Below are 24,188 nucleotides of genomic sequence, written 5' to 3'. Positions count from 1 at the left end.
GATAAGTCCAATACCACAAGCGAGCGAACGGTGGTCTAGACTGGCTCGACGAGGTCGACAAAGAGCGGACGAACACGCGGACACCAACCAGGTCCTCCAGACCCTGCAGGTCCTGCCCAGTCATCAATCGATCGACTGGCCCAAGTGGAGCATTTGACAGCTTCAACGGCACTCAGCCACCGAAAACCGCCCAATAATACCAACCTAGGCACGCGCAGCGTCACAGCAGCCAATGGCAGCGCTTCCCTTGGGCGCATCGGGAGATGATGCTGCTGGCCAGCTCCTCGAGCGGAGCCCGTCGCCGCCGCCCGGCAACCTGGAAGGTGCGGGCCAGGGCAGCCAATTTTGTTTACACAACTCGTCCTGCAGCCACTTGGACGGGTGCACATGCGTTCTCGACGACGACCATTTAGTACGGCAATTCCGCGACTCAATCTCAGCATCGACATCGCGATCCTCCCGGTCCTCGACCCTGTCAACTGCATCCACGAGCCTCACTGCTGCCGACTGCGACTGCACGCAGTCTACCGCCACTGGCCCCGGTTGCCGCTCTCAAACCCGTTCGTCTCTCCCCGGCAAGCGGAGCAGGCGGGACAGGGAGCAGCTGCAGGCTGCACGATTACAGCGGTCAGGACGCGACGGGCCTCCATTGGGCTCCAAGGACAAGCCTTCAAAACATTCAAAGGCAAACTGGAGCCGTCGACGGTCAGGAAACACGAGCGGTACGGCAGATGCCCTCGCCGCCGTTGAGCCTGCGAATGAACACAGCCTGGTCAAGATGTCGACTCTCGAGCAGCAAAGGTGGATTAATGTCCAGCAAAAGACTTTTACAAAATGGTGCGTTGACCCGTCGTTGTTTCCCAAAAAGCTCCGTTCCAAGAATCTTGGAGGAGCACAAGAGCATGAAAATACGAGAAATCGCAATAGGCATCCTTGCTTACACCCAGCACTCCCTAGGTTAAATACAAAGTTGGTATCAAGAGGCCTCGAGGTCAAGGATCTTGTCAAGGATTTCGGTGATGGTGTAAGCAAAGCGTCCTCATCCCCCGACCAGATGGTCCAGAGCGTGAGACTAACTTTCAGTGTCAAGGTCATGCTTATCCATCTCCTGGAATCACTGTCGAACGAGTCCCTCGGCCGCTATGCTTCGAAACCAAAACTACGCGTGCAAAAGTTTGAGAATGCCAACCTGGCTCTCGACTTCATTAAATGTAGGGGAATCCAAATGACGAATATTGGCGCCGAGGACATCGTCGACGGCAATCGTAAGATTGTCCTCGGGCTCATCTGGACCCTGATTCTTCGATTTACAATCAGCGACATCAACGAGGAGGGCATGTCTGCCAAAGAAGGCCTATTATTATGGTGCCAAAGAAAGACTGCCTGCTATGACGAGGTTGAAGTACGAGACTTCAGCGCAAGCTGGAACGACGGGCTGGCTTTTTGCGCGCTTCTTGATATCCATCGGCCAGACTTGATCGACTTTGATTCACTAGACAAGCACGATCACCGCGGAAACATGCAACTTGCCTTTGATATTGCCCACGAAGAGATTGGCATTCCCCGGCTTTTGGATGTGGAGGATGTGTGTGATGTGCCGAAGCCCGATGAGCGAAGTTTGATGACGTACATTGCATACTGGTTCCACGCCTTTTCGCAGATGGAGAAGGTCGAGAATGCAGGCAGACGAGTCGAAAAGTTTGTCAGCAACATGCAGGGCGCTTGGGAAATGCAGACTGCCTACGAGAAGCGAATGAAGGAGCTCCTCGCGGCCCTGCGCGCCCAAGTCAAGGAATGGCAACTAGCCCAGTTTGAGGGGACGTATGCAGATGCAAAAGCGCAAGCCAAGGACTTTGCTGCCTATAAAAGGGGGCAAAAGAGAGACTGGGTTGCTGAAAAGAGTGATCTTGCAACACTTCTTGGAAATATCAAGACAAAACTTGGCACCTACCGACTCCGGCCGTACGATCCACCCGCAGAGTTGAGCCTGGATGCGCTGGAGCGGGATTGGGGTACTCTGGCAAAGGCAGAAATGAGGAGAGCACAACTGATCAATGAGACCATTCGCGAGTAAGTTTCCCCAGACACGGAGCAATTCCTTTTGGTATCAGAAGAAAGGGGCGAGACCAATGCTAATATCATACATGTAGTATCAAAAACGCTCTTCGAAAGTCATTTGCAGATAAAGCTAATGACTTTGCAATGGCTCTCAACACGATGCAACTTGCCATTTCTGGTCTGGATGGAGATATCGAGGACCAATGGCACCACGTCAAGAAGCTGAGTGACAACTTGGCCCCCTTGGATCGCTATCTGGAAACAATAGAAGCCGTCGACGCCAAATGCTACGAGGCCAATATTGAGGAAAACGACTTTACAACATATACATATGATGAACTAGCATACGAGCTGGGACTCGTCAAATCATCAGTGCAAAAGAAGCTGGCATTCCTGGAGAACCAGATGGTGGCCCGAAATATGACCAACCTGACGCCTATCCAGTTGGAGGAGTTTGAAAGTGTCTTTCGTCATTTTGACAGAGATGACTCGAATTCTCTTCATGAGATTGAGTTTGGCGCTGCCCTTGCCTCTCTTGGACTGGTATTTTCTGAGGAAGAGATGCATGACTACTTCTTGGAGACGTCTGGCGGGCGCGATGAGGTAACATTTGAGCAGTTTATTCGATTCATGGTGGACGTCACGGAGGATCAGAACACTGCAGAGCAAGTGTTCCAGTCCTTCCGTGAAGTGGCCGACGGCAAACCGTACGTGACGGAGATGGACCTGCGGCATAGTCTGGTCCCTGACGAGGTGATTGATAAACTTGTCGAGATGATGCCCCCTCACAAGGGTCCGGACATGTCGCAAGACCGCGGACAGCCCCAATTTGATTACATTTCATTCATGGAGAAGATGATCGACGCGGAGGGGACACAGGATGATGTGCCCAGTGGAGTTCTACAGGACCGTACTAACCTGGGCGACACAAATCCGCGCAAGAGTCCCAAAGCAAATGGGTTTCCTGGGTAATTGGCGATAGGCAGGCGATAATAGACTTTGTTTGTTCGTGGCACGTCTTGTATACTAATAGTAGTTCACTGTACGCCCGTGCCTCGTTTATTGGAGAGGTTACACTTGGTTTTGATTAGGAGTTGGAAATACTTGGGTAGAGCATAACGGACTAGGATAGCTATTTGATTTCCCCGTTTTGGATATCCAATGCGAGCGATGATGGTGACTGAGGGAATGGAGCGTACCTATGCTGGAAAACTGCGGCTCAGGTTGCAGATCTTGACATTGAAGGTCGGACGCCGGTTGCCCTAGAGGTGGTGTATGTCTGCGGACCATGAGCTTTCAAATGTTGTCGCTCTTTGCGCGGTGTCGCACGCAGGATGGAGTCTGTACAGGTCCCTTGATGATGTTTGGGTCCATGCCGTGGACCAAATAAATTGTTGGCGAACCTCTATGGCCTCCAACATGTGGTGGCTTCGTATGGTTGTATGGGACGAAAGCTGGCCGGAGTCGGAGGTTTGCGGCGACGGGATCCACCCGAGAGCAAATGAAGCTGTCAAGTTGTATCTAGTCCTTCTACGCAGTCGAAGTGGATTATCCACCGTCCATGTGCAGATTCCGCAATTCGATGGGCTCGTAATTTTTGTCACATCGCGAGCGCCTCTGGTTTCCGTCTGCACAACATCTCTCTATTCGTCTTTTGCTCCGGCTCCCACCGCCTTCCTCGGCCCGTCTTGACTTGCTCAATCGACCAGCCAAGTTCATTTCCTGACCGCGCTCGAGGCCTTGAGCACCACCGCATTGCAGCCGCGATTCAACCATGGCAACACGCGCGAGGCTCCTCCGGGGCGTTGGCAATGGACGCTGCAGCCACGTCTCGAGTCTCGTGGCCCCAGCGGCCAGCCGCGGCCTTCCCAAGGCCACAGCTCGTCTTGCCTCGGCCTGCCGCTCATCAGTGCTGCCGCCAACTCGTTGCTTGGGATCGAGGTCCTTTTCCGGCACTTCAGCGAGTCGTGCCGCGAAGCTGACGACTGATTCGTACCCTGGCTTGACAAGGGACTCTAGGTTTTCCCAGCTGACTCCCGAGCATGTGGCCTACTTCAAGCAGCTTATCGGGCAGGACTCGGCCGTCATTGACGGCATCAACGCCGATGCTGCCGCCGACATTGAGCCCTTCAATGAGGACTGGATGCACAAGTACAAGGGCCAGTGCCGGCTGGTGCTGAAGCCAGGGTCAACCGAGGAAGTCAGCAAGATCCTCCGGTACTGCAACGAGAAGATGCTGGCCGTGGTACCGCAGGGCGGCAATACCGGCCTGGTGGGCGGTTCCATCCCAGTCTTTGATGAGATTGTCATCAGCATGGGGAGGATGAACACCATCCACTCGTTTGATGAGATGAGTGGCTCGCTTGTGCTGGACGCGGGCTGCATCCTAGAGGTCGCAGATCAGCATGTTGCCGAACGGGGCTACATCTTTCCCCTGGATCTGGGGGCCAAGGGCTCCTGTCATGTCGGCGGCAACGTGTCGACGAATGCCGGGGGCCTGCGGCTGCTGCGGTACGGCAGTCTTCACGGCAGCGTCCTGGGCATGGAGGCCGTCCTGCCCGATGGCACCGTCATGAACGACATGTGCACCCTGCGCAAGAACAACACGGGCTACGACCTGAAGCAGCTGTTTATCGGCGCCGAGGGCACGCTGGGGATAATCACCAAGCTGGTCGTGCAGTGCGCCCAGCGCTCGCCCGCGGTCAATGTCGCCCTGTTCGGGATCGAGTCTTACGAAAAGGCACAGAGGGCATTCCGCGAGGCCAAGCTGCAGCTGTCGGAGATTCTCTCGGCCTTTGAGCTCATGGACGGAACCAGCCAGCGTCTGGTCCATCAAGTGCGCGGTGGGACGAGGCCGTTGGAAAACGACTACCCCTTTTACTGCCTCATCGAGACCAGCGGCTCCAACAGCGAGCACGACTACGAGAAGCTTGAGAAGTTCCTGGAAGATGTCATGTCGAACGAAGTCATTGCCGATGGCGTGGTTGCGCAGGACGCTACTCAGATCAAGACCCTGTGGAGCTGGCGGGAAGGCATCACAGAGTGCATTGGCCACTGGGGTGGGACGTACAAGTATGACGTTTCGATCCCGCTGTCGGAAATGTACTTGATTGTCCATGATGTCAAGGCAAGGCTTTCCGAGGCTGGTCTCCTTGGCGAGACGGATGACCATCCCGTTGTGGATGTTCTTGGGTACGGCCACATGGGTGACTCCAATCTCCATCTCAACATTGCCGTTAGGCGGTACGACAAGGAGGTTGAAAAGGTGTTGGAGCCCTATGTCTACGAATGGATCGAAAAACGGCAAGGCAGCATCAGTGCAGAACACGGATTGGGCCTGGCAAAGAAGAACTATATTGGCTACAGCCGTAATGAGACCATGATTGGGCTCATGAAGCAGATCAAGACATTGTATGATCCGGTAAGTCATCCCCAAGCAACGAATCGGCCACCTGGGCCTGTGCCCTGGCGGCAAGCCTTGTTGTCTTGTCCTGTTTTGTTTCTTCTTGTTTCTGTTAGCAGTGTAACAATGCCCCTGGTCATGGCGTCCGCGCTCTCTTGCCAGGAGCGGGAAAAGGTCGATGCTAACATCTCCACAGAATGGCATTATGAACCCATACAAGTACATCTAGTTGTTAGAAAGGCTCAACTTCTAAAGAATCCCGGGGGAGTGGGTAGGCGTGCATGTACAATATTGTACGGTGACGGTGGGCGGCTGCGTGACCTACCTTCACATGCGGCTGGCCATTGCAGAAACACCAAACCGAAGAAGGAATGATTTTCCATAAAATTACCTAGAGACATTGCATCTATTGGAAAAACCTGGAATTTTGTTTTTATATGGCGTATACATGGCAGTGCTTTCCGCATATGCTAGACAGAGCCATGGATCCCTCGAAATGCGGGTGTTGGGTGTGGTATGGGCCGTTGTCACATGAACCGGTCTAGTCGGGCACGCAATAAGCAAGAAACGAGGCCATTCGTCCAAGTCGAATAGTGAATAAAAGTCTGCCAACTTGGCTTGTGGAAATAGGCGGCTGGCCATCGTGGGTCGCTTAGAGAGGCGATTCTGTGGATGATGTACGAGGTTTACGATGCAAATCATGTGCTGTATACCAACACGGCGATTCGGATGACTGAAGAAGATGGGAAACAGGGTTGAAGGGTGACGTGTGCAGTTATATCCGTAAATAAACACTGCACCGGGGGCTGGATATTGTTGTATGCTCCTTCTTGCCACCAACATGGTTAATGGAGGCAGGGTCTCTATGAGTATTATTCGCCAGAGCAAAACACCTTTCCTGACAAGTCATGTGCTGATTGCCAGGTAAATGGGATTCAAGCATCTACGCGGAAAATGAATAGCGTTACGGGGCATTGTCCGTCAAGATTTCGGGACCCGGATCCGAAAAAGCCATCTTGCGGAGTTCTTTGTAAAGTGAACTGCAGAATTTCCCCATTCGTCAAGCTCGTATGCGGTCCGGTGCTAATGACATTTCCACCAATGAGACACGGGGCCGGCCCTCTGGTTGCTTCTTGAAGTCAGCCCTACGACGGCCGGTTCACGGCGGCTGTGTTGCGCCGAGTACAATGTCCGAATGCTGCTCGTCGTTTCCGAACCATCATTATACAGTACGCCTCTATCTTCTTCTCGTCGGCTTTCTCAATCCGATGCTAGCTTCCCAGATTTCTCCCCCAAAAGCGCATAGCCAGATGTGCTTGATATTTCCAGCTAATTTACGCGGCCGTCTTGACCCGAGTCTGTTGCCGCTTTTGGGAATGCATTGGACCTGAAGCAGCCGAGTAAACGAGAAAGCTTAGTGTAAAGTGTCAAAAGCAGCAAATTCCATTCTTGCTGTAATGCCCGCATCCCGACTCTGGCGAATCACGCACACGGGGTATTGGAGTTTCCTTGGGTGGAAATAATCGTAGCAGCCTTGAAGCACGCATACAAGCTTGATGAATATATTCTGAATGTGCGAGGGTTGGGTTTATCCACACTCAGCGGCCACGCTTAGTTCTCCGCGCGAAACGAGCAACAGTGCATGGTGTGCTAGACGCTGAGAAACACTCGTGGATTCATTGCTTCAGGCTTCTGAGGCGTGCTGCTGGGTTGCTCAAGGCGTGGCCGCCGCTCACCTGGCCTAGGGTAGGTGTAGATGGTGACGATGGATCTTTGGCGTTGGAGATGATGGGCGTATTGCCAGCCCGATTCCCTGGTCTTGTTGCGGGTTTCCCATAGCCTGCCCCTAAACAGACATGGTAAGGAGCAAAAAAAAGCAATGAATAAAAGAGGCTTATGAAGCTCGACACGGTCGCAGTGGTGGAAGGAACAAGGGCAAAAAGTTTAGTCGAGCCGGGAATCGAACCCGGGGCTGTAGCGCATTCACTGTTGTGAAGCCACCATGTTGACCACTACACTACTCAACCTGTGATGGTGTGGTCGACACTATTACAGAATATGAGCCTCAATTCGAAGACACTAATTTGATTGCAAGATGACGCAAGTAACAGCGGACGAGAACAATGTAAAGCTGATCGACTAATCTTTTACATCGCTAGTCCATTTCGCAGTACAGATACATACCGTTGATATAAGCCGACATCTTGTGCATTCTTGGGGGAAACATGGCAATGTGTACCCGGCAGAAATATATCATTGCACAATAATGTATTGCTCGCTGCAGTATCGACTGCCTAGACCCCCTGCACCACTCATACCTTGACCTGCAAAGTAGAAGCCATCATGGTAAATCTGCCTTTGGATGACATGTCAAAAATAGTATATTACTTCATCTAGACGTCCGTGCTAATCCTATCCAACAAGCAAGCCTACTGTCCCTCCTTCCGTATCAACTTGTCGAACAACGGCCCCAAGAAGCGCGCGCTCTTCTTGGGAAACCTCTTCTGGCCATTGTCATAGTCGACATAGCACACGCCAAACCGCGTCTCATAGCCCTCGGCCCATTCAAAATTATCCATCAACGACCAGGCAAAATACCCCCGCACATCAACGCCGTCCAGCGACACGGTCGTCGCCATGGCCCTCACGTAGTCGTTGTAATAGCGCACGCGAAAATCATCGTCTAGAATCTTCTCCATGGGCAAATCGTTCTCGCCCTTGACACTGGTCCCGTTCTCGGTGATGTAAATTTTGGGGTAGTTGTAGCGCTTGCTGATCCAGACCATCAGGTCGCGGAATCCGGCGGCGCAGGGCCGCAGCCACGGCGACTGCGTCTCTTCGCCGATGCAGAAGCCCCTCTTGTTGTAGAACAAGACGTCGAGGTGGCCGGCCACGTCCTCTGGGTCGGGCGTTCCGGGGCGGTTCTTGACGTAGTTGGCCGTGTAGTGGTTCATGCCGTAGAAGTCGTTTGAGCCGTGGACGAGGGCAGCTTCTTCGGGCGTGAAGGCGGGCAGGCGGCTGCCGAGCTGGCGCTTCATGGACTCTGGGTAGTCGCCCTTGTAGATGGGGTCTGCGAACCACGAGATGGCGAATTCTATCTTGCGCTCGCACGCCTCCACGTCCCTCGGGTCAGCGGGGTCCCAGGGGAAGACGGCGTCACCGTTCAACACGATGCCGATTTCGCCCTGGGCGGCCGCCTTGAACTCGTCCCGATACGACTTGACGGCGCGGCCATGCGCAACGAGCAACGTGTGCGCAGCAATCCAAGGCTCCGTAGTGCCGTCGCCCTCGGAAGACTTGGCCCGGTCCGACGTCCTTCCTGGGGCAAACTGGCCGACGTTGTATCCCAAGACGGCCGAGCACCACGGCTCATTGAAAGTCGCCCAGTGCTTCACCTCGGGCATGGCCCGGAAACACACCCGCGCGTAGTGCTCGAAATCGAGACCAAACTCAGTCTTGTCCAGCAGCCCGCCGTACCGCTTGTCCAGCTCATCGGGCACATCCCAGTGAAGCAAGGTGACGAATGGCGTGATGCCGGCAGCGAGCAAGTCATGTACAAACCTGACGTAGTGGTCCAGACCGGGCTGATTGACGGGGTCGTTCCGGCCCCCCAGCGGTATGATGCGTGTCCATGACAAGGAGAAGCGGTAGGCCGTCGCGCCCAGGGACTTGAGGAGGGCAATATCGTCTGCTGTGCGATTGTACGAGTCGCACGCCGTGGTGCCCGAGGAGCCGTCGGCGATTTTGCCGGGCCTGTTGCAGAAGGTGTCCCAGATGGTGGGGGCTCGACCGTCTTGTTCGACGGCGCCTTCAATTTGATAGCTGGGACGAGTTAGCGACCTTGTTGTGTATGTACTGAGGCCATGAGTATTTGAAGCCAAGGAGGGGATGGTGGAGGGGTGGAGGGGGGGAGGGGGGGCGGTTACGCGGCTGTTGCGAATCCCCAGAGAAAGTCGCTTGGAAGGGACATGTTTGCGGAGCGAAGAGGTTTTGCCTGGGTCGGTGGTGTCGAGATCTATAACCACGGCGGACAACGACGAAATCGCCACAACGCAAAATACCAAAAATAAAATAAAAATCAAGCAGAAAATACGATGGGTGTTTCTTGCTGGGGGGGAAACGTCAACGCAAATCGGCCCTTTTTGCCCCCATTGCAATTCCACCTGGAGGGCAGCGGCATCTTAAATACCCAGCGTCAAAGTTTGCTCCATCGTGACGACCAGACCCCCAATGGACAGATGCCAACCCGGAGAGGGAAAGAAAAGATCGACACCAACAGTAACAAGACGCCAGACTCTGACCGAGTGGAGTTGTTGCGCCCGTCAAAGCCGCCCTATCGTTCCCACGAAACAAAGAAGCATCACAATCGGCAAGGTTCAAATTGGCAGCAAGTGCTTACCGCTGGGCGGAGCACCCTTGTACAGGCACAGGGCACACGGAGGTTCTGCACGAAGTCACGGGCCATGACGCGCCGCCTAAAGAGGCAAAACCGCAATTCCCATCATGGCGCCACTCGACAACTCGAGCAAACATGACCGGTTTTGCAGCGACCGCCATGTCACAAACCCCAACGTCCCCAACGTCCCCAACGTCGCCCACGTCGCCAACGTCACGTCTTACATGGCTCGATTTCCCTGGACAATGAATGAAATGGCACGATTGACTGATCTGGAGCTCCTCCCCCCGCGGCGGGGTCAATCAACCCCCCCAATTTGTGCCACCATGATGAATGTTTGCCTTTCGAACCCCCCCCGGCCCGTCTCTCCGATGACCGTCAGCTTGGGGGCTCCCCATGTACATTCGGGCGAAGCGCGGCTTGTGCTTTGACACTGCGGGCACCGAGTAGGACGAAGGCAACGGGATTCATCTCACAGCATGTAATCTCTCCGTGTCCAGGGGCAGAGCGGGCGTCAGGGGCGGGCCGCGTGCCGGGCTGGAGAGTTGATGGCGTCGTCATGGCTTTGAAACTATTTGATGTTCCCAGTACGTTACGCCCGGGTTTTTGCCTTCTGCCTTGAAAGCGCCTCTCTCAGCCGTCTTTGTTCCTTTTTACGAATTGCCTCCGGAGTGTGCGTGAGTGACATGGTGCCGACATCCCGCAATTCTTCTACAAGGGATCAACAACACCAACACCAAACAAGTTGCATGAAACAACATCAATTCACATCGTCATCTCCTCTAGTACTCCGTAATCCACAGCATAGTTCTTTTCATACATGTCCGTTGTTTCTCTTTTTCTTTTCTTTCCCGCATAAACGCCACCACGCCACACCTCCCTCGGTCCTGTGTTCCCACCACTGTTCTCAAGACTTGCTCATGCAGCTGTTGAGCTTTGCATCATGCCAAAGCTGGATTTGTCATGCCGGTCAACTTGAGTTTCGTCCCTTGGCCAAAGACAGCACATGTCAGAAAAAGTTTCTCACTCATGTCCGTGGCTAATACCTCGGTGAGTGCACTCCCCCGTCCGATGTCGCCGAGTCCGTTTCACAGTGATGCCTTCTAGCCATCTCGGTCCTGCAACTTTCGCTTCCCCGACGCAGAGCCTGTCTCCATTTCAACATCGTTCTCCAGCCCATCCGACTCCTCAATGATCTCCCACTCAACCTTGACTGTACCATCGTCTGAGCGTCGAATCCCATGCGTGCGACGCATTCTACCCAGTCTTGTGCCATCCACCATGCCATCGAACCATGGTACTCCAAAGGAATGTCGCAGGGCAATGCCGCGATTTGGGCTGGCCGCCCGCTTTTCCTCTGGCTCGCTTTCGCCCTCTTCTGGAATGAGTCCCAGGTCCTCCAAGTCCTGGAGGTCTTCTTGAAGCAGACTGCCTAATGTGAGGTTGATATATTCGGCCTCGCTCCTGGGCTCTTCGGACCAGTATGATAGCGGCGTGCCACAGAATCCACAGAATTGACGCTTTGTGTGATCTTGGCTAGGGTGGGTGTAAACACGTCGAATCATGGTGTGCGTCTCATCATCAAAGAATGCAAAGGTCGTGCTGTGTAACCATGACAGCGGTACTCGGATGTACGCCGCCAGAGGCGTAGCAAGTGGTTCTTCTAGAAACCACTGTTAGCCAACGCAAGACAATGTGTAGAGAGATTTAGACATCATCCTCTCCGTCCCGTCAACTGCAGACTAGACAGAAAAGACCATTGGGACTCCTGACTCACGGTGTGATCTGTCCGTGCTGAATAGCACTTGTGCCTCATTTATCCCATCCTCCGGAAGAGCAATGATGTAGCGGTTCCTTCCACACAAGCAACCACCCCGCAAAGGCCGCAAAGTGCTCATGTTTGTTTCGAAAAATAAGAAATGGTATGGTTGCAGCCGTAGGAATGGTCCCCAAACTCAAGACGAGCTGTGTGTGAGCTCGTGATTAAGTGTCAAAAAAAAGATGCTTCCCATTAACCGTTGAACGGTACACGATGGAAAGCGGAACGAAGGTCGTCGCACCTGGTGGAATGAGGGAGGCAAAATGCTGGAGCAGTGGAAACCAATCTGTGACGAAAGTAGGCTGATGGTGGGTTGTTTGGTGGGGCAGAAGGCCGCCGAGAGCTCAGTGCTGGTCGTTTGCTGGTGACTCCCAGCCGGCAGCACCTGAATCCCTTTGAATGCGCGCAGGTCCAATTGGTGTAGCAGACCAGGATCCTAGCCAATAATAAATGCTAATAAAAAAATATATAGACCTACTAGGAAACTATATAATGATATAAGTACATAATATTTTAAGATATATATAAATATAAAAATATACTAGCTATTTGCCAGAGTCACAGAGTACCTTTAAGTATCGTAAAAGAGTGGGTCGAGTACATTAGTTGGACCTGCGCACATTCAAAGGGATTCAATGTTGCTGCGTTGCTGCCTCAAGCTGTCCCCCTTTCCAGGTCTGAAGCTGGCGGGGATAAAGCCGGGCCGACGATATGGTTCTGGCGGTTTCTTCTGGAGTTCAACAGCCCCGTTCATTTCGGTATCTCTTGCTGCCAACTTGGTGCCGCGTTCACCTTGAGCAATGCCGCTCAGCTACGCAAGTAGTTGACGGCTCGCAGCTCTCGGGAGATGCCATCCGCCGGCGGCGTGGCGGGGCATAAAGTGGTTCCCTATGACGAATGCGCCCGCTCTTTCCATGCTTTTTACGGAGTACATGCACCTTGCAGAAGCCGACGATCTGCTGCCCCAAGCTCCTGCTTCGACCGACACCCCAGGAAACCCGTCTAAAATTCTAGTTTCAATGTATTGTATTTGGTCAATTTGTATTAATAATGCCTCCTTTGGCACATTTAAAGCGCAACTAACCTAATTTTTTTCCCTTTTTGTTTTCATACTCGCTGCCTTCCCATTCTTCACGATAAGGCGAAACAAAAGGTAACCAACTACTCCGTACCATGGCACCACTCACACTCCAAGACCGCGCACCCCTCACCAACACCACCAGCTCCATCCCGAAGCTCGGTTTCGGCGTCTACCAGCTTTACGGACAATCCTGCCAAAAAGCCGTCCTGGATGCCCTACAGGCCGGCTACCGCCACATTGACTCGGCGCAACTGTACCGAAACGAAGCCGACGTCGGGGCCGCCGTCCAGCAGTCGCCCATCCAGCGGGAAGACATCTTCATAACCACCAAGATTCGCCAATCGGCGGGCTCCCCCGACAAGTCGTACAAGAGCTGCGTGGAAAGCATCGAGAAAGTAGGCGGCAAGGACGGGTACGTCGACCTGCTGCTGATTCACATCCCCGGCACCGGGCGAGAGTCGCGCGAGGAGCTATGGGGCGTGCTGGAAAGGCTGCACGCCGAGGGGCGAGCCAGGGCCATCGGCGTGAGTAATTACCGGCCACAGCATATCGAGGAGATGAAGGAGTACGCAAAGGTCTGGCCGCCGCACGTGAACCAAGTCGAGGTATGTTGGAAAACACCAAACATTCTGCCGGTGGGGGGCCGGATTCTCAGGGTAGAGAGATGACAGACTGATATGAAAATCTCGCAGCTTCACCCGTGGTGCCAGCAGCGGGAAATCGTTCAATACTGCGAGGACAAGAGTATCGTCCTGGCGGCGTACAGTCCGCTCTCCTGTGGCGACCACCTGAACGATCCGACTTTGGGCGCCATAGCAGACAAGTACGACAAGTCACCGGCGCAAATATTGATTCGGTTCGCGCTCCAGAAGAATTGGGTTCCGCTCCCCAAGAGTGGCAATCCCGACAGAATCAAGCAAAACGCAAATGTGTTTGATTTTGCACTGGATGAAGGGGATATGAAGACGTTGGATGGACTTGACCGGGGTAAGGCGGGGGCTTTGTTCCCGGCTAATGTGAAATAAACGACCGTCATGAAGAGGTTACGAGCAATGGTACGAACGTTGAGAAACAAGGGGTTTCCGGTAGAGGTATGGGCCGTCACAATAAGCCAGAAATACAAAGAAGATACACCACAAAAAACGGTGCGACTGTCAACTCCTGTAAACCTTCCAATCGTATACCGTCTATCGCTTTGCACCTTTCTTAGCCCATTCGCGCAAGTCATTCTTCTTAATCTTGCCCGTGCTGGTCTTCGGCAACTCTTTCACAACCTCCACCTCCTTAGGCACCATAAACCTGCTGATGTTGCTTTGATTCTTGGCCCAAGAGATGACATCCTCTCCCCGAATATTCTTGCCCTCCTTCACCGTAACATACGCCTTTGGAACCTCGCCCCAGTGATCGTTGGGAACAGCCACAACACCAGCCTCCAGAATATCCGGATGTTGGACGAGCATGCTCTCCAGGGCCACGGACGATATATTCTCCCCCCCGGAAATAATAATGTCCTTGGCTCGGTCGAGGATCTGGGCGCTGCCGTCAGGGTGCCACACGGCCAAGTCCCCGGAATGTAAGACGCCGCCGGCAAAGAGCTTCCGAGATGCTTCGGCATCCTTGTAATACTCTTTGGCACAGATATTGCCGATGAAGACGATTTCTCCAATTTCTTGACCATTCTTGGCGACGTCGATGAGAACACCCTCTGGTTGGTCAGGTTTGATGATGCGGATGGGCAAACTGGTGACAAATCCGTGACCTTGTCTCGCCATCTTGGCATATTTTTGCTGGGGCGGAAGATTATCCCATTCTGGTAGATGGTAACATTTTGTGATGGGGCCATACGTTTCTGTCCTTGATTAGATGCATGTTGACATGGTCTGTCTTGGCTGGTGATACTCACCAGTCATTCCGTATACGTGAACAGGCATGAGGTTGAGGTTGGTCTGTGACGACTATCAGCAGGGGGAGATCATTGACAGGTATACAAAGACCTGGTCTCACCATTAACTCAAAGAGATGAGCAGACGGCGGGCTAGCCGCAACCGTTACCTGGACTGGGTTGGGCAGCTTGACAGCTTCCTTGGCGGCCACCAGAAGAGTATTGACGGTGGGAGCTGCATTGAAGTGAGTGATTCCCTCCTCCTTCAGCAGCTTCCAAATGAGCGGGTAGTCAATCTTTCTGAGGCACACATTTAATCCTCGCACAGCCACGACCGACCAGGGAAATGTCCAGCCTATAGCGTGGAACCTAGAAGCGAAAAAAAAAAAGAAAAAATCAGCAAGTAGGTTCCCTGTTGGGAAACAAAATGTAGGGCGGGTGGTTACATTGGCAGAGTCCATAAATAGCGACAATGCCCTTGATTCAGGCCAGACTCAATGATATTTCCCATGGCGGCAAGATATGCACCTCTGTGCGTATAAACTACCCCTTTGGGCCGCGACGTCGTGCCGGAGGTGAAGGGAATGGCGAGCATATCATCTTCGTTGGTTGCCTTGGACTGCAAGCCGGCCCAGGAATGACCGCCTAGCTCCCTATCATGGGCAAGGCCCTCGAGGATTGCTTCGTTGAACTGGCCGCAAGATGGACCCTCGGTGGCATCCGTGTCCTACAACAGATGAAGGGTTAGGAGATAGTTTTCCTTTTCCTTTTCTTTTTTTTGTGTTTCTGGCTTACCAGGTCGACAATCAATGGCACATTAGGGTGCTTTTTCGTGAAAACGCCGAGCAACCCCTCAAACTCCTTGTCGACAATGATGCAATCAACGTCGGCATGCTCAAATATGTAAGCAATGTCGTCCTCCTTCAGTCGATAATTGGCGGGAACCATGACGCCGCCACCCGCGACAATACCATATATTGACTCGAGAAAAGCTGGCGTGTTGGGTGCCAAGATGCCAATGCGACTCAGCTTGTGCTTCTTGAGGTAGTAGGCAAGCCCCCGGGCGCGGTCGGCAAAGGTTTGGTACGAACGGCGCAGAGCGACGCCATTGGGCGTTATGTGGAAGATTGCGTCGGCATTGGGCTCGACCAGAGCTGCGCGCTCGAGGAAGAAGGTCGGTGAAAGATGATGAATGTGAGGCGGCGGTTGGGCAGGGCCAAGCAAGTGGCCCAGGATGGATCGAATTCGCGATGGAGGCCCAGACATGGTGATGGGCCGAGGACACGAGATGAGAAGGATGAGCCGCGCAGCAAAGGCTATATAAACCGCAAGGGGACGTGGACGTGGACGTGGACGGGGACGGGGACGAGGACTGGAGGGCAAGGAGCAGATGATCGGGCGGAAGGGTGGCGGTCATTAATATAGGGAAAAAAAAAAAGAAACTGTTTACGCCGGCCGGTAAAACGGTTAACGGGTAACGGGGTTCAGCCATTGGGAGGCTCGGCTCACAGCCGGCTGGTGATGGGCCACGGGCACTTGACGATCTCGCAATCTCTCCTGTGGGCCGCCGCAAGCTTCCCCCGCAGCCGGGGCAATTCGATCAAGTTGACATCGATGTCAAGCTTCCAATTGGATGCGCAGCGACAGCACCAACCAGTGGACGCCTATTGCAGCCGACAGCGGGTGCGGTTCCGACCGACCCCAGCTTGGCCCAGCTTGGCCTTGCCACGCCGGCTTCCAGCCCGCACCACATGCAGGATCCGAAGCGGGGCCGTTCCATTGGCCAGGAGGATTCTGTTGGCAGAGTGCCAGAGATGGAGGCAAGGATTCGGGCGCCTCATCCACGCCTCTCTTTGTTGCCTTCTCTCGAGAAATTGCCCGAAATATCGTCAGGGTCTGAGCGCAGGTTTTATATTGTGCATGTACGAGTATCGCAGCTATTTAAGGCCGATACAGAACGCCAACAACCAAACGAATCAAGTATGCCTCGGCCGCCGAGCCAGCTCCGTCTGATGCGCCCTTTCGCGACGATTAACCAGACCAAAAATGGCGTCTACCAACAACATGTAGCAGTGACAATAATATGTCGCCAAACCATGCTGCATGCCAGAAAATGATATTGATCGAGGTTTTTCTTTCTATATATATTTGTTTCTGTTGACCCTAATAAAAAGACGCAAAAGTTCGCCCTCGCTGCGAAAAGGGCGTGCATGCGCAGGCAAATGACGTATGACTCTGAGAAATGGCCCGCTCCTTCCGCGCGTTTCAAAAGTGTCGAATTCGAAGCGCTTCTGCCATGGAGCCGTCTGAGCAGACCGGACAATTACCAACAGCGAACAGACTCCCGAACTAGTACATACGCCAAACCCCCCAGCTTGCTTTCGAGTTCTACAACGTCTGGTGCATTACCCACATGGCAGCTCGCCTTGCACCGCCAACGCGCATCGTGTCGCGGGTTCGGGCTCGTCTTTTGGTCCCTGCGCTGTGCCAAATCTGTCCATCCTTTCCACAAGCAAGCGCCGGCAGCAAGGCAGCGACTAGGCCATATCGATCCAGGGGCCACCCACCTGCACTTGCACTGGCCAAATGTGTCTGGCACCGGACTTTATGCACCAACCATCACACCTGTCAATCAATCAATGCATTGATAAGAGTTATCAACATCAGTCAAATACCCTTCTCCGTCCATCTGCCGCTCAACCCTATCCTCGTGCCATCACTACCTCGCCAGAGTATTCTATAATTACAGCGACATGTCCGCCTTTTAGCTCGCTCGACATTGTATTCTACGCACAGGTCGCATGATTGTGGCCACGGGTCCGAGTCATTTCAGGAGCTTTCGTCAGCTCCTCAGCATCATCAAACCCCGTCAGCGGGGTCCCCCTGGCGTCACACTTGACTCTTTGTAGGAACAAGCTGAAGCAGTTTCCTGGATTGTAGTGGCCATCTTGACTGCGTTGCGTATGTACGCTCCTACGGGCCACACTCACATCTCCCATCTCCAGCTCCAGCTCCAGCTCCAGCTCCTCTAACCGTCCCGCCATTCTGCAGGTCTGGTGCCTAAGGATTGAATTTTGGTCGTCGGCCGCAGTCCACATGCCTAGTTGCCTCGACTGAACACTCCATGTCTTCGCAAAACTCCAAAGGCTCCGACGCCATCCGGCAAGGCGTTCCTCGTATGCCTTCCTACCCCGACTCCGCCCATCGAAACGAGAATGATAGACTCGAGCTGCCCAAGCGAGCGCATACATTCCATAATGGATCAATCCCCGAAGTGCAACCCAACCATGACGCTCCCGATGCATTCGATACCGCAGAGCATAGTGAAAATGACGATGTTACCGAGACCGCACGAGCGTCTGTCGAGCTCGACGAGTTGCCAATCGAGCTCATAACCCTCACGGACAGGTATGATGAGTACAGGGGCGATGGTATCCCTAAAATCATCTCAGGCATCCCAAGTTATTTCTAACATTCACCAGCTTCATCGAGTCACTAAGCGCCAAGGTTCACTCTACGCCTCCAAACATTGAAAAATTGTCAAGGTTATTCCAGGACTTCTATGCCCTGGCATCATCCCATATCGCCACACATATCAGCGCTCTTGCTACAAAGCAAAGTCGTGATATTTCACCTGCTCCATCAGGATCATCCATCTCGTCTGCTGCGAGCCGCCTCCGGTCCAAAGCAGCTTCCCTGAGCACCAAGGATAAGCCCAGGGTGGAAACAGAACGTCAGATGATTACAGCTGAAGAGCTTGCGAATCGAAAAAGGGCAAGAAAAGTACTAGAGGCAAAGCGAGGCACGCTGGAGGAAGCTGTTGAGCGACGGCTATGTGAGGGCATCTTTAACAAAATCTACCGTCACCGAACTACACAAGATGAGGCTCAAGACGAGAAGCTTCGCTCGAAAACGGCCGCTCTGGCCCTTGTTGGCATTACCCCTGTTGATTTGGGCGTGGACTATGGCGAGGAAGCGGCACAGAGCCCTGAGATGGCTGCCAAGGTGACAGAGCAAATGAGACATTCCTTAGGGGAGGCACGAGCCGATATGGTTCGAATGAGCGAGGCTAGATATCCTCTGGCCAAAACAAATCACTTGAAAGCTGCTCACAAGAGCATAGTCGACACACTGGCTGAAGTGCACCCGTCCGCGTCAGCCGACGAAATCATGCCCATGCTAATATACACCCTCATCACACTGCCGCCAGAGAATCTTCACATCATTAGCGACCTTCATTTCATTCAGTACTTCCGCTGGGAGCAAAAATTGACTGGTGAGGCTGCGTACTGTCTAACAAATCTTGAAGCAGCCATCAGTTTCCTTCAGACGGTGGACCTGTCTACTCTGCGAGATGATGAGCTCCCATCTGGGCCTGTAAAGCCAGACAGTCACGTTGGCACTCCCAAGACTGAAACATTCCCACCGGCGTACGGAATCACTGCGCCTTCTCAGAGTGCTACCGAGGCTAGCACTGACAATGTCACGGCCTCGAAACCCGCGCCTTCTCCCTCAGGCCTCAAGGCTGCCAACGTTTTACGCAACAGAAGACTTAGTGATCTTGTCAATACCCCAGCACAGGCATTTGGCGCGGCAAGCGGTGCCGTGTTCAATACAGCAGACCAGGGACTCAAGACCATTTCCAACAGTTTAGGCGATAGTTATTCGTTTCTCCTAGGCAAGTTGCGAGAACGCCAGGAGAGCCCCAAAGAGTCTATCATCGTTCCTCGCACCCTGGACGATGCTCGTAAACTTGTCAGCACTCCGCCTCCCGATGAGGATGACAACGCCAGCACTACTAGTTCTGTCGCAGGTGGCTCCGAAGACACAGAACAGCCCAAACGCCCTTCCGCGCGCGAAGACCGTGTACTCAGTCTCATCAGCGGTCGTCGGGACGCCAGTGTGGATAGTGTCAGAAGCGGCCATTCGTCTACCAAAAAGCCCGGCTTCTCGGAGGACTCCAGGGCATCAAGCACACCCACGTCAGCAACACCAACAGCCCCCGCCATGCTAGATTCCGTCCGCAACTTGGGCAGTTCGTTGAACCCCATCGGTCGACTTTCCAGCATTGGCATGATTCGCGGCTTCGGCCGTAACACAGCCACGCCTTCTGCCAAGGACTCCACGGACAGCGGTGAATTGGCGACTGTTAGTTCCCTTTTATTCACAAGACTGTCTACTTTCAGATGAATACAAATACTGATACACTTAGCAACAGGCGTCTCCGGAGATTGCAGCCGCACTTCCACCCAAGCAAATCACCGTTCCTAGGATTCCTCCCCCCAACAAACGCTTCATGGAGATCCAAGGTCCTGGGGAGCTTAGACTCGGCGAAGTCCGGGAACTGCTCAAAGACTATCGACGATTAGCTGGTGTTTTAAAGAATATAGGCGCTTTTGATGAGAAATAGAACCGGGCAACGAAATCTTTGTTATTTGCATGCTGAGTAGGTCAGGCGGGATTCGTGAATATTTATTTTCTTGAATATGGAGCTATTCATGGCGTTTTTTTACGTTGGGCTCGGGTGTTGGAGCGATCATTTGGCTTTCAGAATAGAACGAGATGGTCCAGTGCTCTGGAAACGGAAGCAGCCAACAGAAACTTATTAACATACATGCGGACAGATGTTGATCATAAATGACGTCTCACAATACACTATGGCTCGCTTTATTTTGCTACAAAACCTTCTACAGGCATATTCAGGGCATGCGAATGTACCATGACTGTCCCTCAACGACCCGAAAACAAAAATACCAATGACGGAACAAATATGTGCTTTCTAACACCCCAGTCCCTTTCCCCCTTTTTTCTAGGTTAGTGGTGCTGTATGTATCGTTTCCCACGTAACTCTATCTAAAATCCTGACTAAAACAAAGTGAAAATAAGAACGGAGACCAGCGAGGATGTGATAAGTGAAATATACCGTCATCTCGGCTGCATACATGATTGCCGTACAAGTAATGACTCCCACGGGTCTACCTAAGACACTGGGGCAGAATCTACTCTCCGGTTCCATGGCTTTGACCCAGAACTGGGTAAAGGAGCCAATTCATCCATTTGCTCGTCATCCGGATGAGGCTCAGAAAAGGTTCTCATCGACCCGAAAGGATGACCATGGGAGTCTTTAGAGCTCATGCGCTGATGTGATGGGCCCTCTCGGTGTACGGCAGGCCCAGGTTGTAGCAATTGCGCAACAATGTTGCTGTTGGCTCGGACATGCTCACGGCTCTTACTTCGGGTCCGAGTCAAATTGATGTCTTGATGCTGAATGCCGGACGCAGTGGCATGTGTGAGAGCAGTATTGGTTCTCGCCAATGCGGCTTCTTGCTCTTCTGCTTCTTTCCTAAATCTGGATTCGCTAGGCAGAAGAATAGCCCTGTCGAGACCATAGGGCAGGCCACGATGACGACCGCGAATTTCCATGGCCACGATAACCAGCTTGCCAACGACAGAAAATTGAGAGCACAGAGAGGCATTGACTCCGGCAGCACCCATACTCAATCCCACGGTCCCGTAAGCGCTCACGACTTCGAATAAAATGTCAAACAAGGAGAATCTGCCGGCCACAATCTTCGCACCTTCACTGATAGTGATGATGAAAAATCCCAGAAAGACGTACCACAAATCGAAGGATAGTTGGCGACGTAAATGAGTTCCAACATACGACAGAGCACTAGCATCCTGGTCGTCTTCCACATGATTCGGCTGGTACATGCCAAGAGACTTTTCCTCGTAGACGTTGGTGCGACGAATGGAAATGGCGATGGGGAAGACAGAAATGTACATCATGATCAGATATAGAACTGGAATTGCTGGATGAATCTCTGACATGGCAACGGCAGAGAACCCAGCTGTTCTTGTAGACGCAGCCTGAAAGAATCCAATGACAACCCGATTGCTAACGCTCAGCTTAGCAATAGGTTCACCTCCAAGCTAAATTAGGTTCGCCGTTAGCTAATTGACATGAAAGGGGAGTGGGAGACAGTAGCTAAGCAGATGTCACTTACGTCGAGAACCATGAAGAACAACAAGTCGACAGCGTTCAACACAACCAGAATCCAAAATAACCACCAATTCGGACCTGATGGGAACAACAGTGTGAAGCAGCGACGTGGGTGGTCAAGTAGAAACCGAAGTTCCTCCCATATTCCCGAGCCAACGGGGGCGAGCTTGGCGGCAACCCAAATGATAAAGCGTAGCATTACCGGGAAACCTGTATTTCCGATAATGATAAAAAACCACATTACCATCAAGCAAAAGGCAGATGTGTTGAAAGAGATCATACTGTCAGGAGTGAGGGTAAAGCCAACGTCCATAAAGGCAACATTGGAGGTGAAAAAACCCCACCAAGTTCTTGACACGCCATCAGCAACCACAATGTCTCCATAATGGTCATTATGGAGTATAAAGGGCAATAGGCAAGTCAGAATCACAAGATGAAACCCCCAAAAGTAGACTAAAAGAACGATTGCAAGTGTCCTCAGCGAACGGTACTCAATACCACCAAGTTCCTCGCGTTGTTCAAGTGTTAAGCCAACAAAGTTGGAGTTTCGACCCATGGTAGGTGTATAGGAGAGATATGGCATATCCTCAGTCTTGGAACTGGACAACACGGAACGGATGTTGTCCAGTGTGCGCGTGCGGACCGGCCTGGTACGTCTTCCATCTTCTTCATCTTCGTGATGCTTATTCTGCGAAGGGTTGAAGATGCGGGGCTTGCGATATCTCAGGGCATCCATGGTACCGCCAATTGCTTTGGCCTTTTCTTCTATCTCTTCCCGGCGATGATGCTTCTCAGGTTCGGCAATGACGATTGTTGACTGCCGTTCGCGTATACGTCCTGGTTGAGCGACGCCTCCTGGAAAGGTTTCTGCTGTCTGAGACCGTGCAAGTCTATTATCATCTTCGTCCATATCACTTGCTTCCAGTCGTCTGGGACCTAATCCACGTTCTGCATCGCGCGGGCCAGGGATGCGAAGGACCTCATCATCGTCTTGGTTGCGCTGTCTCTCCAGAATTGCAATGTGTTCTGCATTCGTTCGTCTTTGAGGAAACTTAGTTTCCTCATCACCTAAGCCGTCACTTCTTTTGACAGTGTCTGCGAAAGTGATGGCCGTGTGGCCTGGAAGGCTAGTCGTGCGATTTTCACCTGCTCCATGGTCTTGGGGCGAACCGTCTGATTTCTCCGGATGGTTGGGCTCAGATAGCTTTGGCTGATCATCTGTGGCGGTTGTGGTGTCGCTTTCATCACTCTTGTTGGCAACTTCAGCGTTGTGTTGGGTTTCATGGCCATCGTCCAGCAGAATACCGTCATTCGTGATCCTCTGTTTTCGGCCATTTTGTGGCATGAGCGTGATGTCTCGACCGTTGACGCCCTGTTCAGCCAGGTGTACATCATTTCGGGCTTTTGACTTTGATTTGGTCAGAGTTCGGCGTCGAGATCGAATCTCCCGTGCCCAGCTTCGAAAACGTTTCTCAAACCAGTATAAACGCAGAAATACCACAAAGCCATGGAGAGTGATGGGATTTGACGTCACGGAGAACAGATAGATCATAGCTTGCTGGAATCCATTAAGGCGGTTTACGTCGACAGGGTTTAACCCAGCCTGCGTATTCGCACCACTAGCAAACATCAACGCATCAATGTAAGCTAATTCGCCCTTGCCTCCCACAAACATGGCAATCGAGCCGACGATGGTTGCCCCAATGATCCAAAAGTCTACCATATTTGGCCAAGTCAGTAAGTCGGCTCTCAGTTCAACAAATTCAGAAGGGGGGAGGCTCTTGAGTGGGTTTATGTTACATACAGTGAACAGTGATGAAGCTGAAATGGGGCTTCTTGGAGATGAACGCAGGCTTGGCAGCCTTGAGCTGACCCCAAACGTAGGATATAGTTGTTTCGAACATGATGAATGAGCGAGGTTGGTAAAGGTGTATATATGAAATTTGGAGGGACGATGTAAGAGATTGTAAGGAGGTGGCGATTGGATATTAGTCTTTGCGGGAAGAACCTAGGTGACAAGGCAGGGAGGTCATCCACGATCTCTTCACGCTCAAAGATGTCGATTCGGTGCAGCTGCGCCACAACAATGTTGGAACAGACTCTGAGTCAATAAATGGAAAGTGAGTTTTTTTTCTTGTTTGTAGGAGAGCGGTGCCGGGGCACGAGCGCTTCGGGTGCTGTAAGTAATGGCCTATCTCAGGCGTGAGTCCAATCGAAGGACTTCACATGCATAGAGGGACAAAGCAGCATATTGAGCGTAACGGGGGCACAACAGGACGAAAGGTGTTATCCTCTTCTCTTAGTGTTGGTCGAAAATTGGCGTGCCAAACCGACCCAGAGATGTAAAGACGATCGCAGGACGGAATATTGTTGAATCCAACAGACGTTAGACGGTGGAGCTTCGACACAGGTCCAAAAAAAATCAATTGACGCAACGGGAATTATGCCGCCAGGGCCATTCGTGAGCGCAAAGGGGAAAACGTAGAATTTGACAATATGCAGGTCGAGCCCAAGGGTCTTGATTGATTATACACCCGAGTCGCCCA

General features: G+C 52.6%; 8 protein-coding genes and 1 non-coding gene across 9 annotated transcripts; 4 read left to right on the top strand and 5 right to left on the bottom strand.

Annotated features, from left to right (window-relative positions):
• Positions 1 to 232: 232 nt before the first annotated feature.
• On the top strand, positions 233 to 3,030 carry ain1 (Alpha-actinin-like protein 1; the record flags this gene model as incomplete). Its single annotated transcript, XM_066129763.1, has 4 exons — positions 233 to 837; positions 958 to 1,024; positions 1,091 to 2,070; positions 2,151 to 3,030. The coding sequence occupies 4 exons, from the start codon at positions 233 to 235 to the stop codon at positions 3,028 to 3,030; spliced, it is 2,532 nt and encodes an 843-aa protein (XP_065986089.1).
• An 802-nt stretch (positions 3,031 to 3,832) lies between these two features.
• Positions 3,833 to 5,690, top strand: G6M90_00g014890 (uncharacterized protein; the record flags this gene model as incomplete). Its single annotated transcript, XM_014693549.1, has 2 exons — positions 3,833 to 5,479; positions 5,658 to 5,690. 2 exons carry the CDS (start codon positions 3,833 to 3,835, stop codon positions 5,688 to 5,690), a joined length of 1,680 nt encoding a protein of 559 aa, XP_014549035.1.
• A 1,716-nt stretch (positions 5,691 to 7,406) lies between these two features.
• Positions 7,407 to 7,488, bottom strand: G6M90_tRNA00000011. Its single transcript has one exon. It is a non-coding gene; the product is annotated as a tRNA-Val (tRNA).
• A 402-nt stretch (positions 7,489 to 7,890) lies between these two features.
• On the bottom strand, positions 7,891 to 9,431 carry BGL1B_0 (Beta-glucosidase 1B; the record flags this gene model as incomplete). The annotated part of the gene is made up of 2 exons (XM_014693550.1): positions 7,891 to 9,283; positions 9,388 to 9,431. 2 exons carry the CDS (start codon positions 9,429 to 9,431, stop codon positions 7,891 to 7,893), a joined length of 1,437 nt encoding a protein of 478 aa, XP_014549036.1.
• A 1,529-nt stretch (positions 9,432 to 10,960) lies between these two features.
• On the bottom strand, positions 10,961 to 11,755 carry G6M90_00g014870 (uncharacterized protein; the record flags this gene model as incomplete). Its single annotated transcript, XM_014693551.2, has 2 exons — positions 10,961 to 11,520; positions 11,635 to 11,755. 2 exons carry the CDS (start codon positions 11,753 to 11,755, stop codon positions 10,961 to 10,963), a joined length of 681 nt encoding a protein of 226 aa, XP_014549037.2.
• A 1,094-nt stretch (positions 11,756 to 12,849) lies between these two features.
• G6M90_00g014860 (uncharacterized protein) lies at positions 12,850 to 13,782 on the top strand (the record flags this gene model as incomplete). The annotated part of the gene is made up of 2 exons (XM_014693552.1): positions 12,850 to 13,362; positions 13,450 to 13,782. 2 exons carry the CDS (start codon positions 12,850 to 12,852, stop codon positions 13,780 to 13,782), a joined length of 846 nt encoding a protein of 281 aa, XP_014549038.1.
• A 162-nt stretch (positions 13,783 to 13,944) lies between these two features.
• G6M90_00g014850 (uncharacterized protein) lies at positions 13,945 to 15,905 on the bottom strand (the record flags this gene model as incomplete). Its single annotated transcript, XM_014693553.1, has 5 exons — positions 13,945 to 14,606; positions 14,661 to 14,703; positions 14,762 to 15,008; positions 15,086 to 15,366; positions 15,435 to 15,905. 5 exons carry the CDS (start codon positions 15,903 to 15,905, stop codon positions 13,945 to 13,947), a joined length of 1,704 nt encoding a protein of 567 aa, XP_014549039.1.
• Positions 15,906 to 17,763: 1,858 nt separating this feature from the next.
• Positions 17,764 to 20,049, top strand: vps902 (Vacuolar protein sorting-associated protein 9b; the record flags this gene model as incomplete). The annotated part of the gene is made up of 3 exons (XM_066129762.1): positions 17,764 to 18,047; positions 18,122 to 19,787; positions 19,858 to 20,049. 3 exons carry the CDS (start codon positions 17,764 to 17,766, stop codon positions 20,047 to 20,049), a joined length of 2,142 nt encoding a protein of 713 aa, XP_065985601.1.
• A 569-nt stretch (positions 20,050 to 20,618) lies between these two features.
• TRK2_0 (Low-affinity potassium transport protein) lies at positions 20,619 to 23,546 on the bottom strand (the record flags this gene model as incomplete). The annotated part of the gene is made up of 3 exons (XM_014693555.1): positions 20,619 to 21,572; positions 21,647 to 23,358; positions 23,447 to 23,546. 3 exons carry the CDS (start codon positions 23,544 to 23,546, stop codon positions 20,619 to 20,621), a joined length of 2,766 nt encoding a protein of 921 aa, XP_014549041.1.
• Between the last annotated feature and the right edge of the window lie 642 nt (positions 23,547 to 24,188).

Source organism: Metarhizium brunneum, chromosome 1 (genome assembly GCF_013426205.1).
Source record: "Metarhizium brunneum chromosome 1, complete sequence".
NCBI classification, from domain to species: Eukaryota; Fungi; Ascomycota; class Sordariomycetes; order Hypocreales; family Clavicipitaceae; genus Metarhizium; species Metarhizium brunneum.
Note: the sequence above shows the minus strand (reverse complement) of the source record. Positions and strands in the feature narration are given on the sequence as shown.